This window comes from Styela clava, chromosome 11, assembly GCF_964204865.1.
Source record: "Styela clava chromosome 11, kaStyClav1.hap1.2, whole genome shotgun sequence".
In the NCBI taxonomy this organism is placed as follows: domain Eukaryota; kingdom Metazoa; phylum Chordata; class Ascidiacea; order Stolidobranchia; family Styelidae; genus Styela; species Styela clava.
The window spans coordinates 14,832,697-14,850,678 of NC_135260.1; the positions used below are offsets into that span (position 1 = coordinate 14,832,697).

Below are 17,982 nucleotides of genomic sequence, written 5' to 3' on the forward strand. Positions count from 1 at the left end.
CAACGAATTTCACGTGTCGAACCATATTTATCAATCCACCGAGAAAGTGTTTGCCTGCTGGGATCGAAATAGTCGTGTGCAACGACCGACTTTCCGACAAAGCTTGTTCGAGGGATTGTCCTATGTATTTGTCTCCATCACAGTAAACCAACCCGACATCACGGTTGTCAAGCCCAAATGAGGAATTGCTTGACACTGTTGAATCAGAAGACTCGGAAGACAATCGTTTTCGAGTTCTGATATCCATACCAGATATGGTATTAGGTTCGAGTTCTTTGCTAGTCTCGCGATATTTTTCATTTATCTTCTCGAAACAATGTTCGTCATTACAACGCTCGTCTTTCAAAACACTGAAATATTCATCCTCTTGCGGACAAGAACGACGTGGGCATGACATTTTTGCCTACTTTTGATAACAGCTAACGCAAATACAGCTACAGCAAATAAGCCTACACTGGGAAAACGCTATTGAAAATGCAACTACGCCCGAATGGTGTCGGGCCCTGAAATATCCAAGGGGATTTCCCAGGTATTATCGAGCCGGGACACGCACTTAGTGTATGTGATGCACACGGGCGTGCTAACTTTCGCTTGAATGGAAGTACCAGCCAGCCTTGCCAGTTTAACAAAATAAATCCCTAAAGATGTTTTTTTTTGATCAAAATTGAATATTATTATTTTGTTAAAAACTGATGCGCCATTGAAAACGCGACTATGGAAATTTCCGGGTTGCCCCTTTTACCTTGGTTCCCCTAAGCACGCGCTTATTTTGCTTAATGGATAATCATAACCTGTGTCTATATATATCGACATTGACATTTGGACAAGCTGGATATTGGCATACGAGGCTGGCCTTCCTATTTTATATTTTAATTTACATTACCTCATCAAAATTTCACGGATTGTGGAGAAATCATATCTACTTTCAGATCAAAATCTTATATTAAAGATATTTCCGAATTTTCAAGTTCAAATAAATTTAGCCTTTTATAGTCCGCCCGACATTTTGCAACCTCTAAATTTAGAAAATCCATGATTTAAATTATGTTAATTTTTCATTCGGATATAATTTTTTCGGTAAAATTTTCAAGAATTCTGCGAAAATTTTGAAACAAAAGTTGATTTAACACCCATTACATATTATTGTGCTCCGAGAACAATAAAGATTCATACGTATTGCATTTGTACCCAGATGAAAAAGCGGTTTACGTAAGTTGACAAAGCAATCGACGCCTAGATTGAATCACGACATTATTTCTCAGCGGGAAAAGTTATTTCGAGTATACAAAGCATATTTCTTTAACTATTTCTTTAATCTAAATCTTTTAAATGGTTCTTTTGAAAAGTATCGCGGATTTAACAAGTAACAAATTTTGCAATATATATATATACAAAATTGAAAATTCAGTAATGGATAATTCGTGCTTTGACAAACAAAAATTTGCGTGCCTTTCACATAATGAAACAAAATAAATCACTGGCAAACGCAAATATAAATTTGATCGATAAGATATCGATGTTGAAATTTCCCTCCTCAAAAGTAGTTTTCCCATTCAACCGGATGAAATGTAATATTACCATTCTCATGAATGGGTTTTAAATTCGTCTCCGAGAATGTTGGCGTGTATGCTAAAATACGAAGATTTCTGAAATGCATTTCGCAAATCAATTCAAGGATTCATTCAGGATCATAGTAACTTATTATCCATTTCGTTGCTAAAACAATATATAGCTTATTTATGAGGTTATATGAGAGATTAAATTAAACCAGGGATTTGCAAACTGGGGTGCATGTCCCTCGGATACATTTTTATTTTTCAAGGATACATCAGATCGAGTATAAGGATGTTATTTCCATAACTTTTAATCTGCCTTAAAATATTTTTATCCCCTGATGTTATTAATTATTTGAAGACCTGAGTTTAAGAACTCCGTGAAAAGTCACATCCTCACTTCAGTAGAAGCTTCAATTACAACCATAAAAACTGACAAGTCCATGTTCGCAGCTAATTGATTCCCACGAAAACGGGGTTACAGGGGCGGAAAATTAAATACAGTTGCCTAAAAATAAAATAACAGAGCACCAATCTTCTCTTGATAATCGATTACGGTTTATTATTTTAAAAGAATTTCGGTGTGAAAATCCCTTAATTTGAGACCAAAGAATTGGTCACTAAAAATCTTATGAATTCGGAAAAAAGGATATTAATTGCTATTCTCAAGTCTTAGGGGATGTTCCTAGTTTGCATAACCCTTTTCCGTGAACGCTCAGGCAATTCAGTCTGACACAGGTATGCAAGGGGAACTGATTGAACTCCAACATGATGGCTTTGCACGCGGTGTGTACCTTGGAGAGAAATTAAAGTGATACCTGGTTCGCGGTGTGCAGTCGTATAGAAGGATTGAGTCGACATTTTCAGTGCTGCTTGGAATCAAATCAAAATACAAATCTCAGCTCAAAACACCTGAACATAATCTTTGTTGTAATGTTGCTAATGTTATACCTTATATTAATGAGCTTTATGCTACAAGCTATATAATCTATCACATTAGATTTTTATTTGGGAATTAGAGTGAAAGTGTTGGCACCATTTTGCAACCTCGAAAAATGCCGCCATTGAAATTTTTCCAATGATTACGATGTCGTATAGGCAACAGATACTTGTCCATAGTCACTGATAGATTTGAAAATCAAATCATCAATGATTCGAATACTGTTAAATTAGTAATCCGGATGTAATTTTTTTGGTATTCTGTCCAAATTTCGAAACAAAATTTGATTTACCAAATTATATATTAGATCTCGTTTGTGCCATAGATTAAGTTAAGGACAGTACAGATTTAAAGGTATTGCAATTGTACCCGGATGAAAAAGCGGTTTACGTAAGTTGACAAACCAATAGACGCCTAAATGAAACGACGACATTATTTCTCAACGAGAAAAGTTATTTCAAGTCGACAAAGCAAATTTGTTTGGCTATTTCGATTGTTTAATCTAAAACTTTGAAATGGTTCTATTGAAAGTAACACGGATTCAGCACCCGGATATAGATCAAGCATTGAAATACTTGATAAAATATTCGATTCTTCTAAACCACGACTTCGTCACTTAAGCATATGACGCACGACCGTGTACACTTTAGTTGTTTTTGTAGACACTTCGATTTACGTGGGGTATTGTCGAAAAGTTTTATGTTTAAAGAACAATAACTCAAGTAATATTTTTTGAGGGATCAGTCATAATCTTTCAGACCGATTTATTTTTTCAGTTTACCGAGTGCTTTTAAAAACTTGAAAAATATCACTATTAGTCTACATAATTCAATACAGATACAGTCCACGAACACGTTAATTTATTTTGAATCGCGCTTGGGACTGAGTTGCGCACAATTTGAGCAAGGTAACTCATGTTTTGGGTTTTAGGTAACTCATATCAGCAAAATTGCGGTTTTTTAAGTTATACATAAATTCAACTAATATTTACTCATTTTCATATTTTAGCCAAACGGAACCTATTGACGAAACATCAGATAAGCTGAATAAAGCATCGCAATTTTTGAATAAACTTGGAATTTTTTCATGTCTTGGATAAACAAACTCATCTTGGTTGACCCGGATTTATATATTTCCCCCACGCTGCGATTCATATATAAGAAGCCAGAATGACAATCTAGTTTCACTACCTTGGGAAAAGTCACTCCCAAGCATACGTCTGTATAATTGTTGATATATTTAAAATAATTAGAGGTGAAACATAGAAACACAGAGGCCACGTAAAGGTGACCAACATGGAGAATAGAAAAACGGCGCTTCTTGCGGCCTGGGGCGTAATCCTGTTATGGCAGGCTTCTGCGTAAGTACCAATAGAAATATCTTCTGGACGAACCGTGAATTGCACGACCACAAATGATCTTTTAGGGTGCAATACGAAAGGTCTGCTAAAGTCAGGGCTGATTTGAAAAATTGAATATCAAAATCAAATTGGTATCAACCTTCTTCAGCTCAAATGACATAAAGATGAGCATGAAATGCGTCTAAAATATTCGACTCAAATGAAAATACGTAAAGCCGAAATCTTAAATTGACAACTGAATAATATCAACCAAATTACTAATTTGGTACCTCAACAAATTCGAACCTAAGTCAAAAAATACTGGTTCGAATGGTATATTACCGCCATCAGATTTCAGATGCTTGGTATCTATGCTTGGTTAACTCGTGCACTAAATTTTTATAACCTATCATAATGATTTCAGTTATCAATTTTCCAAATAAGTGGCTCTTATCTGCCTTTGGATGATTTCATAAAGAAACATGAATAAATAACATCGAATTGTAAAATTTGTTGCAATTTATTGTTGGGTCAGATTATTTGCCTGTCTCTGATGTTACGCAAAAGCATATATATCTATTTATATAAATAGTTAGTTATGTAGTTAGTTTATGTTTCGTAGTTACTACATAAATAGTTATGTTAAAATTGTGTTAAACTGTTGATAATTTTCACATACGTCTAGGAAAGAGCTATATAGTTGATTTTAACGCATATTTTCTGAAACAAGAAGATTACGAAAGAATGCCATACGGCATTTCGATACATATTTTTTACTCGAACTCTCACGTATCGTTCTATTATTATAGGTCACAGATAAATTTTTTATGTTCGAGATAAGTTAGCCTTATGTTTGCTCAAGTAAACGGTTAATAGACATTATATAATGCTCATTGTGTGATTGATCTTATGACCAAATTTAACAATAGCCTATTCCAGGCATCCGGGTATGACCTCTAGGATCCGGGTATTGCCAAATGCTACATTTGTTATAATCAAATATATGCATAACTATGATTTCATTTTTTGAGGAAATATATATAGTTTAATCTAAATTGTTTGTTAAGTGCTTAGGTAAAGTAGAAATATATTTTATGCAAAACAAAAATTTGTTGACGGCATGCGTTTAAAATGACCGACGTCAGCACGGTGTTCCTATAATGAACTGAGCCTGTCTTGAATTCTATCAGATAACAAGATGTTTTTATTGCAGAGAATTTTGTTCGGAAGATCGGATAGTCAAGGTTGAAGTAGCCACACGTACCTACGAGGTGCAAAAGTTTCAAGACTGCTCGAGCAAACAGGATGGTGATTTCTTATTAGATCGATCGGAAGTGGACGGAATCTCGTCCTGCACATTCAACAGGTAAATCAGAAAATGGACGGGTCAAAGCTGGACAATAAAAGACTTGCACTGCTGAACAAGAGTACAATCATTGAACACATAATTTGCATGTTTTTCAAAATTGTTTTAGATTTCTAAGAGTTATTCGAAATTATCGCAAAATATTGAAGGTTAATCCATGTTTATGCTTTTGAAAATACTGCTATAATGATACCTTTCATAAAATGCTAGCGAGCGTAATTTTATAGTCAGTCATTCAGTTAAATTACTGCAAACGCATGTACTGTATCTTAAATTATAATATAATGACATCATAATGTGACTCTGCCGAGGCGTTCCCTCTTGGTTTCATATCTTTGAAGTAATTTGTCAGCAAGCATCAAGGCTTTCTCAACTGCTGCGCTACGTGTTCATTATGCTTTACATTTAGTAATTCGTAGGCAGCTAAAGCAAGCCTTATTGCTGCTTGATAATTTCTGCAAAATGTATAGATGTTTGAAGTAATTGGTAGCGCGAATATGAAATTATTTAATTATGTGTAATCAGTGACATAATGTGAATATTAAACGAAAATCACTGAATCATACCATAAAATCATGCACGTTATCCAAGATTTGTAATTTTTATTTAACGTGCATTTGTCATTTTGAATTCAATGAATCCGAAAACACGATTTATTTACAGATCCATCTCTTCTACTCAACTGGTGGATAGGACTGAGACATTCAGTGTCTGCTGCAAAGGTTACAGGGGAGAGCTATGCGATATTCGTAAGTATCGACACTAAGCGCGCTCATTTTCTCGTTTTTAGGTCGTTCATTTATTCCTATTTTTTAACAGCCGTTTGTGAGCAAGCTTGCGCCCACGGACAATGTGTCGCACCAAACACCTGTAATTGCATTAACACGGGATACGAGGGACCGACATGCTCCTCACGTACGTAACGTATTTGATATTATACGCTCCAAAAATGAATGTTATTTATGTTTAATTCCAAATGAATGTCTTCAACAGCCTATGCTTTGCAATATCAGACAAGTTTAGATCTTTTGTACAAAGCCCTCAACAACAACAAAAAAACACCAACGACAAAAATAAAAAAAACTATTCCATAGGGTTAGAAATGCAAAGTGCGCTAATAATTCAAACTTTTTATTCATTCCTAACTCTAACTGGATAATTACTATATTGTTATTTAAAAACGTGGCGAAGTTTTTTTTTTTCAAATCTCACATTTCTACACTAGTGGCGGGGGCTTTGTACAAAAGATTCCCAAGTTTATCTTACACTCACTTGTGTATGTTTTGTGAATGTACAGTATATTGAATGGCCTATATAGTATATTTCAACATTTTATTCAACAATTCCATATGGATAAAAGGTTTGTTATAGATTAGTTTGTGGCGCTATATAAACGCAAAATAGATTAGTCTTAACGTGTCCTGACAACGCAGATTTGAATGGCATGTTTGCTCAAATCAAGGTTCGAGACAATTGAGCCAAAGCACGAAAAGGTACTCACTCAAGTGCACAAGTCTGTATATTTATTCCAATGCGGATGCGGAATTCAATTTGACCCGGATAGAGATATTAATCCATACATTTTTATGAAATACAATAGCAGTGTACCTGATGTTGAAGTATTGTTTGCGACAATCTGGCGCAACAATTTAGCTCTCTTATTGATGGTACTATTCACATAATCCGGTTGCGGCGGTTTCATCTCGCTTGAAATATTGCACCAAATAAAACATCCGGGACATAAGTTATCCGCAACCAGAGATCGACCCGGACACAGACATTCTCGATCTACTTCTAGAAACTTCTGAAGTGGTTTGAATTTTTGTTTGAATGCTCAAACAAAAGGTCTTTGTCCTTAAGAAAGTATTTACGTATCGCATCCTGGTTTTGATAACCGTCATTTGTCTACATTATCAAGAGTATCGTCATCTTACCGCGTTACAAAAGACTGCTTTTGAATGTTTATAGAGCATGTTTGCTTGTAGATGAAATTTGGGATGCCCTCAGCGACCCCGTAGAAGTTTTGCAATCACAACAGGAAATAGCTATGGATCTTAATGATCGAATATTAAAAACTTGTGTCCATTCCCCTTCATTTCAGCCCAGAGTAGCCTAACCAATTTCTTTTACGATACCGTGCGTGTCTTCGATAACTTTCCGAAACGCTTCCCCTTATCTCCATGATGATGATTTTTATTTCATGATTGTCAACATTGAAAATATTTCTTTTAAAATTTTACAGCTGTGTGCACATCAGAATGTGTGAATGGTAAATGCGTTGAGCCCAATACTTGCAAATGCTTGAGTGGATGGAGCGGAAAACTTTGCGAAACCGGTAAGTTACATAGGAATACAATAGTACAGAATTAGGATCTATCGATTAGTATCGGACGGCAGTCACAGTGTAAATCGATAAATGCAAATTCAACCTCAAACTTCGAATATTGCACCAATCTGATTATTGACGCAAATTCCAAAATTTCAATTTTTTTCAAATAAGATATTTGGACTTTGAGTGTCGCTGCTCGATAACCAGCTTTTCCCCGCGACTTCCCTTCCCCTGTAATTTTCATTTTCTTGTAATTTGTGTTCCATTGATTTTTTCACTTTACTGGTTGGAAAAAATAAACTTGATTTGCCTTTTGTGTATAGGTATATATTGTGTTTTGTGTATTATGCATGTGTTGAAATTTCGCTTTATTTATTCCTGAAACTAAAGAGTTTTTTTCAGACTTCGCATTGTGTTTCTTTCGACTGGGAATTTTATTTTTAAGCTATTTTTGAATTTTCTTTCACGCCTGTTTTTATTTTGGCTTTCTTTTTCCGAATTGAAATTAAAGAGTTTTCATTTTTGTAGCAATCTGTCAAAAGGAATGCCTCAACGGCGGAGTCTGCGCAGCACCAGATCTTTGCAAATGTCCACCGGGATATACCGGAGATTACTGCAATATTGGTATGGGAGAACTTTTTTTACAAACTTCTACTTCAGTCATGAAATCTCAATTGTAGATATAAAAATAGCAAGATATAAGTTAATTAAGATATAAATAGATAATGCCCCAAAAATCATTTTTTGGGGGAATGGGCGAGATGAATGACACATCACAACATAGCAGGTAGGAAGAGTTGTAACTGTTTGCATTTCCGATTGAAATATAGCCATGGGCAAACGATCTCTGGTTAAACGATCTCTATGTCAGTTGCATATGGCGATAACTAATATATATATATATATATATACATATTTCAGAAAACCCACAATGCGCAACCAAGTGTCTCAATGGCGGAAAATGCACAACTGGAAACATTTGTGAATGTCCTACAGGCTATGGAGGAAAATCGTGCGAATTTGGTAATTTAATTAAAAGATTACTTGTTATATCGGGTGCTTTGTCGTATGTGAGCCTAACGGTTGATTCAAGGCTCTCCCAAAGACCCGAGCTTTTTTTACGAACACCTTTGAAAACCCGGAGTAATTCAAAAAGTGCCTAAACGTTGCCACTGCAACGTTGGAGGACATGACGAGTATCTAAACTTGATTCCACGTTCTCGTGGGCATGATCCGCGAAAGAGCTAGAATGAAATATTTGAAAAAAATGATGTTGACTGTTTAAGTTGTAAATTGACTTCTTTGGCTTTGTGGCCAAATTTGGATCCATCGATTTTTGAACTCTAGATATTCTAAAGTTCAGCATGAGGTGCTATAATGCAAAGTACTTCATATTTTTTATGATAGAAAAACTCGAGATTGAACTGACAAACACTATGATGTTACTAGCTATATTTATGTGAACGTTTCACTGTTTTTTACTCAATTAAGAAAAATAAAATAACAACCATCTTAAAAATTGCATAATATAATTTGAATTTCTGTCTAATTACATAGCTATCTGCGAGCCTACCTGCCAAAACGGAGGGAAATGTCAATCACCTGGTAGCTGCGTTTGTCAAGTTGGATATGAAGGAAAATATTGTGAAAACAAGATTGACGAATCTGATATCATCAATGGAGAAACCGATGTGGGTATATTTTTTTCTCAAAAACAAAATATAACGAAAAAATAAAAAAAAAAACGTTTCCAGTGGAATTTTTGATGGTTTTTGGACTGTTTTCGAAATGTCGGATAGAATTCATAAAAAGCTTGAAATGCCGAAAATTGTTTTTATTTGAACCGCTAGCTGGAACTTTTTTACACTCGGATTTGAGATTCGTAATCGAAATTTGGAATGGCTCGGATTCGAATGCCAATTTTCTATGACTCTATATTCCCCATTGATAGTATATACAACGATGTCAAATACTGGTTCTGGTGTATATATAATTTTGAATTTATATTTTTTAATAATATATATTATATACCATTTATTGATTGATCGCTATTTATTTATTCTTTAATCGTGTACTTGTTCGAATTCCAATATACGGAAATTATTTTTACAATATTTGATCTTCTCTAACAGGAGATGAGATTCCTAGACGCTGATACCCTTGATTTCACCAAAGAAGAAGCGGCATGTGTAACTTGGAATATGAATCATTATGTTACCTTTGATGGCAAAGGCTTCTATTTTGCTGGCAAATGTACCTACAATTTGGCTTACGCCTGCTCCGGTCTATTCCATATTCAGGTAATTTTATCATTTATTTTTTGCTATTCGTACCATTTTCAAAATTTCACACATGCTTTTATTTCTGCATGGATTTTATTTCCGTGACCAAAAAAAAATCAAACGTCTCCACTTATGAAGTAGCCGTCCATTGTACAATATGTCTACTTGTCTACTTAAATATGTATCCTTGTAGCCCGAATGTCAAGAAACTAAGAAGAAATCAGTTACAGTAATAGTTACATATTATATCCACCTACCATAGGATAATTACACACAAATAACGACACATGAAATTGTTTTTGTGATTTCGTTTCTTCTGCATATTTTATCCGGTAGCCTTTAACTACAGTCTGTAGCGTATTGCGAAATATCTTTCAAAATTTAACTCTGATTTTCTTAGGTCGACAATGCATTTGAATGTGACGAGTATGGTGACTGCAATCGAGCTGTCCGATTAGAAATTGATTCTGACCAAGTTGTAATGTTGTATCCAAATGGAACTGTAGTACATAACGAAAAGTTGGTCAATGTTCCAAAAACTATAAAAACTGCAACACAATCGTTTATGGTCGAAAAACTCGGGGATTACACCGTCGTTGGTTTTTCAAGCGGTAAATTTTTTGTTTTTGAATTTTGAAAATTTTAATAGAACGATAAATGGCTAAGTTTGTGTACGGGTTATTATACTGTAACATTGTAACGTTAGTGTTGGCAACTAATTCTAACTTCTAAAAATATTAACAATAATTGTGCCGTTGTCTATTATTTTAGGCGTCCGTGTATTCTTTGATAACAACAAATCTGTCTACATCAGAATGTCAAAATCATATAAAGGTGAAATGTGTGGTTTGTGCGGAAATTTCGACGGAGATGCCAGCAATGATTTCACGTTGAAAGATGGAACGGTATGCAGTAATTGTTATGTATCTTTTTTTGTCTCAGGTACAATATTTTACAGGGTCAATATAACAGTTTATTTAAATGTAATTAAAGAGAAGGTCGAAGGGCATTTTACTAGTTGATTTGACCATGCCACAATTAGAAGACCGAGTAAGAATTTACGTGCGGTACCAATTGTTTGTTCGAAATTGCTATATATATTTATATATAATCACTCCATCGTGAGATATTATTTGCAATATACACGATAGAACGTTTGGTTGCGTCAACTTGCTTTATCAAACATCGTTTTTAAAGAAAGCAATGAAACCATGGCCGCACGCCAGTTGTGTGTTTTAAAATTCAAAACTTTAAACTTCGTGGCGTGAGGCTAAAAACAGTCGGTGGAAGAGTAGTCTGAATTGAGTTACAGGCAATACTGCCCGCCTCGCTAATTGAACTATGGTGGCTGACCGGAGAGCATTTTCAATCGCATATATCGAGAGTTTCTGGTTGCTCTCCACACTGCTTTTGTGTGCCAAGCATCTCGAATGAGAATCAGTCACTGTCTCAGACCTTCCCTCGGTCGCCCCGCTCAGGGTGCCGATAAGCGAGCTTCCCGCCGACGTGAAGATCTTTGCCTCAATTGCCTTAAATAACAGTAGATAAAATTTATTCTAGTATTTGTGGTGAAGTCGTCAAAATATCAAATTGAAAATACAATGTTTGGTGTTTGTCTTAATATGATAGGCAAACCATAATATCATCAAAGATACAGATTTCCGTATTGAATTACGATGAAATCACTTTTAAAATTTACTAATTTTCAATCTACTAATTAGTAACTTTTCATCACAGACTTTAGAAAACGATAATGACTTCGGAAATAAAATGGTAGTACACCAACCTGGAGTGAAGGAAGCGATTTGCACAGCTGTTCCATCAAACCTTCCGCACCCATGCAGCAAATACGATGCAACGCAAATATCTGTCGCTGAAAAGCAATGTGGATTGTTGTTGAGTGAAGCTTTCTCGTCTTGCCACGAAAAAGTCAATCCTCAGGTATGATTTTGCTAGCGTTCTGTTTCTGTGGTACATTTGTCTCAAAGCTGATGTGGTATTAACTAAATAGTTCGTACTAGATATATCTAGTCCATAATACATATATGAATCAGCTTATCAATTGATTTTTATCATTACGCTCAATTGAAGTCGAATCATGTTTCGCAAATAATGTTAAGAGAGTTTAATTATTCTCTCACAGGACTTCATCTCAAGATGTGTTATGGATGTTTGCGAATCAGGAATCGAGCATTACGAAGCAAGATCTTGTGAAGCATTTACTCATTACTCAAGACTTTGTTCATACAATGGCATCATACTTTCATGGAGAAGACAAGGATTCTGCTGTGAGTTTGTAATAACACTTATCATATATATTATATTATAGCAGATTTAACAAAGTTCAGGGATCACCGATTCGGACCTCGTGCCCATGCCGTTATGATAAATTGGGTAGACCTAAACCGAAAAATTCCGCTCCATCCAAAAACTTGTAGCTGCTTCAATAAAGCCTTGTTCAGAGTGAATCTTTGAAAACGCCTCAAAATACGAAAATGTATTATTTTGTTTGCTGAATTTGATTTCACTGTACAGTCTCAAACTGTAGCTTCTCTTAAAAGTTGCTACTATTTTTCAAAAATCAGCTAAATACTCAGAGAAAAGACTTGGTAAAGGTTAAATTCAACAATATGTGATTGGGCCATAAAAATACCATTTAAAGAACGAATTTTCCAAATGAAGTCTTTATTTGTTATAGTAACATTCAATAATTTTAAGTACTTCAACAAAAAGAAGGATGAAATATTCACTATCCACATTACTATGCAAAAATACTATAAAATTGCAGTTAATTTTATTTTTTGCTCTATACATCGTAAATGCAGTATGGTTATATAGTCCAGCTTTGACTTACGGTATAAACTCAATGGTCATTAGAAATGAAATTGAAAGCTTACAATGACTATTTTACGTTATACCAACTTTAAGCGCAACTAAAATCATATCATTTTCCTACAATCAGACATCGATTGCCCTGGTGGACAAATGCATAGCGAATGTGGAAGTGCATGTCAAGAAACTTGTGAAAACGTAGCATATCCAGAAGAATGCGTGAACAACGTATGCGTTGATGGGTGCTATTGTCCAAAAGGTATGCGGAGTTGAATCATATTCAAGTATTAAACACATAGTTCACTGCCAATAAATAGGACACTTCATAACAAAACAGCAACGAAACAAGTGTTTTAGTGTATGATTAGTGTATAAGACTTTATTAAACATGTTATTTGGCCGAAACATTTGTGGTAATATTTCAGTCTCGGTAGCCTTTGATCAAATACTTTTACCCATGGTGTTTGTAGAATGTCTTGCAACCGTTGTTTCGAACTTTTATTGTCAATGAAGTCACTATAAATACAATGCCAACTTTGCTTCTAATTGTGACTCATTCGTGTTTTATAATATGCAACTTTTGTTATGTTCCCTCGATTACTGAATTGAAGAAAAAGACCTATGGAGATTAATGAACATGATAAATACCCTAAATTTTAATTTACAATCTTTTTTTTGTTTAAATTGAAATAAAAGCTAACATATTTTTTTTTACAGGAACTGTACTTGACTCAACCACAAACACATGTGTCCAGAAGGAGAGTTGTCCGTGTATGAAAGCTGATGTTATTTACAAAGCTGGTGATACTGTCTTGAGAGATTGCAATGAATGGTACAATTTTTACAAAAATCACCATTCGAACAGTAAAAAAATATCTAAATGTAACTGACAACCAACTGTGACTCCGTTACGATCCACAATGTGTCTTATTATTATAACGATTTTTCTCAAGATGATCCTATTGGTTGAACAAATACAATACTCTAGCTAGAGCAGGGGTTCTCAAACTTTTGGTGTTGCGGAGCTCTTGAAAGGTTGAATATTATTCGCGGAGCCCCAAAATAAATGTTAAAATTGTTACTTTCAGATTAATATTCCTGGGCAAGTTAAAAGTACTTTACTTATTTTAAATGCTGAACCTTTTTTAATAGGGTTAACACAAGCCATAAATAAATCTGAATTTTATACTAAAGCTGTAAATTTGACACTTGACGAACATATTAATAAATTAGGGGTCGAATCTTTTCTCTTTTGACATTTTTGGAAGACTTGAAAGGCCGCTAATAACGTGCGCGATTTTATTTTGTTACAATCGCCGATTTTTTTTGTCAGCATGGCGTGTTTTAAACATCTTTACGCCGGTGTTTATTCTCCCTAAATCAAAAATTTCCCTCGGCATATACATGTATTGTTACACAATGACGACGTTAATTGCTTTTTTGTTCTCGTGGGAAATTATGAGTTCAATGTGAAAAACATGTTACCATATTATAGTCATCGGCGACGAAATGCTAAAAATAATAATTAATAAAGAGGTAAATCCGCAACTCAAATTTCTTGATTGGAAAACGGCATTCTAAAATATTAAAACTGAAACTTAAAATGGATGATCACACGTTTTGGTTTCAGCAGACTCACCTCAGATTGAGAACGCTTTTATAGACATTGTAAATCACAAAATTTGGTGTTATGTTAGGTTTTCGTCGTAGTAACTGCGAAATCGAAACATAGTCAATTGTCCGCGTGATGTACCTTTTTTTCCCATTCTGAAACTACCGACGGAGCCGCACGCAATCAATTGTGCGCGCGATCCGCGATGTACCTTTTTTTCATTCTGAAACTACCGACGGAGCCGAATGCAATAAAATAAATTTCAATTGTTCGTATTTTGCCCAGACATTGTGATTTTTTAAACGGCGATATCCTGCTTAAAAATAATCTCAGGTGCGAAAGAACAAATCAAATTTGACAAATCCCAAGATCGCGAAAATACGACTCCACTTTATTTATTGTTGGCAGTTTATCACATATTTTATGTTATTTCAGAATAGTATTCTTTCATTTTAGTAATCCTAATAGTAATCTCGAATCAAACTTGAGTAACGATGATCACAATTACATTATAACGAAGAGACACGTTGAATGCTAGCATCGGTCATGGATTGAATATTTTACGCAACAGAAATCTCGTTATCCGTTTTTTTAATGGCGAAGAATGTTGCGCGGAAATTTTCGATTCCAATTTTGAACCACCTCCCTCTTAAGAATCCTGGCTGCGCTCCTGCTTATAAATAATGTCATTTTTAATTCCGCCTCTTTACCATATTTCAAGGCTATATTGTTGTCAGATTTTATCAAAGCTGTTATTGCTTCTTTCAACAGTTACAAAATTTTGAGTCAGTATTTTGAAGAGTAATCGAAAAGCTCGCGGAGCCCCTGGGTTTCTCTCGCGGAGCCCTGGGGCTCCGTACGGAGCACTTTGAGAACCTATGTTCTAGAGAAGACAATCGCATAGTTTCGTTTGTACATTACAACCAACATTTATTGAGTTAAATGAGATGTTAACATAGTCCAAAGCAGGGGTGGGCAAAAAGTTTGTCATTTTATGAACACAATTTTATTTACAGTGTTACAAAAGCAAAAGTGAAAAACAATAAGCCTTGTGCCAAAACTCAATTTAATTGCAATCTCATCATCTCCTTGAGCTATTTATTTTAGCTAAAACATCAAAATTTGTTTTTAGTTTGATTGTGGTAGCATCGGGCGGGTCAAATTGAATTACCCAAAGCGCCCGATTTGGCCCGTGTGCCGTAGTTTATCAATTTCAGGTCTAAAGTCTTCCGAAACTAAGCCGAAAATATAAAATTTAATCCCGAAATCCCAAATTTTATAACGGTATATACCAGTGACTGAAAATTGTGCGTCTTATTCAATGAAATAACCCCTATTTATTTCATCTCTTTATTACAATTTTTGTTTTCAAAATTAGTACTTGCACAAGTGGACGTTGGGAATGCACTCAAAATCAATGTCCAAGAACATGCAAAATCGTCGGTGAAGACCATTATACTACCTTCGATGGAAAACAATTCCAGGTTTGTTTTGTGTTATATGCAAACATGATTTATTTGTTGATTAAATTCTATATCAAAGGTAATAGTACAAATGAAAATACAATTCTCGTAAAAGTTCATTTTCTTGTTCATCTCCAATTTAACTTCACAACTTTTTATTCTGTCTCTTTTTCACATACAAATAAGCAATTTATTTAATGGGGCTCAACTTGAACAGAAAAATCCTATTTATATTTGGTCTAAAAGTATATATAGAACGCATTAAATTTATTAACTTGTTCATAGTTCTCTGGTGGATGTGAATACGTTTTGGCACAAACCGAATTTGGAGCTGAAGCTCCATTGTCAGTCTGGGTTCAGAATACTGGATGTGGATTCTTCGATACCGAACCATGCAAAAAGACAATTTCAATGAACATCTATGATGTAGATACAATCAGGTGTGTTTTTTACACGAAATCATGATACCACAACCTTTTTGTCATTTCAATTCTTTCAATTAAAACATATTCATGTTGCCTTTAGATTGATGGGATTGAACAAAGTTTTGATCGGAATCCACACCATTCCTCTTCCATATATGGATGGTTTGAACAGATTTACAATCCAAAAATTTTCTTCATCTTTCATACGAGTCAAAACAAACGACGGATTCGAACTTCTCTGGGATCAAGATCACAGAATATATTTGAAACTCGACCCATCTTACAAACAGAAGGTTTGATTTTCTACATAAAAATAAATTTCGCCCCAACAACGGTCTGCACAAACAGCTGCTAGGTAAAAAGCTACAGCTACATAACTCGGAAGGAACAGGCCTATAAGGAGGTGGGCGAGTGATTCGAACGCGAGATTTTAACCTGCGATGCTCGGATGTCGGGTCTAACACTTCATCTACGATGGCAAAGCGCCGGAAAATGACTAAAACCAATGTTTTAAAATGGGCTTTAACTTTCTCGATCTCGGGTTGGAGCCCTATTCCCAACTACCTATGACCTTGCTGAAAAAATTTCAAATCTAATTGTTGTTGTGAAGTATTTAAAAGTATATTTAAAAACATTATCACAGCCAATGCTTTTCCTGATGTGTGAAATAGTAATTTCATGAATTTTTTTTTCTGTTGTCAGCATAGTTTTGGGTCAATTGCAATTATGATGATGTTGCAATAAAATAAATTTAATTAAAACATAATTTTGAATATCTTTATTTGTTTATGTGCGTTGTCGTTTGGATTTGATAATGTACTTTTAAACTTCGTGATTTCTTGGTTGCTTTTGAGCTTTCAACTTGTCATTCCAAGACAGACTGCTTTTTAAATCTGAAACTTCATGCATGCATGATTTATTTATACTTTTATATTTTACCCTTTGTGTAGGCGAGAGGTCTTTGCGGTCTTTACAATCTCAACCAAATCGATGACTTCACACTTCCATCTGGAATCACCACAGTCGACACTGTCGAGTTTGGAAATTCGTGGAAGACCGACGTAGCCTGCGCTGGTCGTTCTCAACTCACGGGAGGAATCACAATGGACGCATGCTCCCAATCTGCTGCATATGGATTGTTTGCCAAAGCAGAATGCATTTCTATACAAACAGGTTTGTTTAATCATATAGAATTAACGGAGTAAAAGCAAATGCAAGCGTTAAAGCAAAAGTATTTTACATTTGATCCATGTCGTAATAAAACGAATAGTATAAAAACATACATATTTCCGCAAACGCATATATATGTGATATGCCATTCACAGATGACGACCATTTTTATTATAATTAGAAATATAATTACAAATTTCAAATTTAATTATACTCGACTGGTCACATTTATGAAGTAGTTTCCAGTACAAATTGCTATAGCAAATGTTGCATATAAATGCTTGCTTGTCACGGAGTTTATATTGTAAAGTTGTTTAGCATTCGAAACACATTAGTACATTTCTTGGCAAAGTAACACTTCTTTTTACAGGGAATCTAAATGTTTGTGGAAAGGTTGTTGATGCATCTACATATATGACAATGTGTGAACACGATATTTGTAGAAACCTTCAAAAAGGGCTCGATATCAGCCAAGCTAAATGTGCCGTACTTGCCGACTATGCTCGATCATGCGCTTTGTCGAGCAATGCATTGAATAGGTAAGAATGCAAGAATATAATATTTTGATTTAAATATAATAAAACTATTTATTTTGTTATAATTTTGGTAAATTTCAAATAGTAACTCTAAATTCATTTAAACCTAATTATTCAGATAATTGTTTAAATATC

At 34.7% G+C, this 17,982-nt stretch overlaps 1 protein-coding gene across 3 annotated transcripts in view; it reads left to right on the top strand.

Annotated features, from left to right (window-relative positions):
- Positions 1 to 3,673: 3,673 nt before the first annotated feature.
- LOC120347429 (uncharacterized) overlaps positions 3,674 to 17,982 on the top strand; it is a 76,288-nt gene continuing 61,979 nt past the window's right edge. For all 3 annotated transcript variants that reach the window (XM_078117564.1, XM_078117566.1, XM_078117565.1), the window contains exons 1-20: positions 3,674 to 3,853; positions 5,046 to 5,198; positions 5,862 to 5,947; positions 6,018 to 6,113; positions 7,441 to 7,533; positions 8,056 to 8,151; positions 8,449 to 8,550; positions 9,085 to 9,218; positions 9,660 to 9,827; positions 10,210 to 10,420; positions 10,581 to 10,714; positions 11,547 to 11,750; positions 11,953 to 12,097; positions 12,772 to 12,900; positions 13,359 to 13,473; positions 15,632 to 15,737; positions 16,002 to 16,156; positions 16,242 to 16,434; positions 17,092 to 17,314; positions 17,682 to 17,850. In XM_078117564.1, coding sequence (XP_077973690.1) covers positions 3,789 to 3,853; positions 5,046 to 5,198; positions 5,862 to 5,947; positions 6,018 to 6,113; positions 7,441 to 7,533; positions 8,056 to 8,151; positions 8,449 to 8,550; positions 9,085 to 9,218; positions 9,660 to 9,827; positions 10,210 to 10,420; positions 10,581 to 10,714; positions 11,547 to 11,750; positions 11,953 to 12,097; positions 12,772 to 12,900; positions 13,359 to 13,473; positions 15,632 to 15,737; positions 16,002 to 16,156; positions 16,242 to 16,434; positions 17,092 to 17,314; positions 17,682 to 17,850 — 2,777 coding nt within the window. In that variant the 5' untranslated portion in view covers positions 3,674 to 3,788. The remainder of the gene's footprint in view (positions 3,854 to 5,045; positions 5,199 to 5,861; positions 5,948 to 6,017; positions 6,114 to 7,440; positions 7,534 to 8,055; positions 8,152 to 8,448; positions 8,551 to 9,084; positions 9,219 to 9,659; positions 9,828 to 10,209; positions 10,421 to 10,580; positions 10,715 to 11,546; positions 11,751 to 11,952; positions 12,098 to 12,771; positions 12,901 to 13,358; positions 13,474 to 15,631; positions 15,738 to 16,001; positions 16,157 to 16,241; positions 16,435 to 17,091; positions 17,315 to 17,681; positions 17,851 to 17,982) is intronic.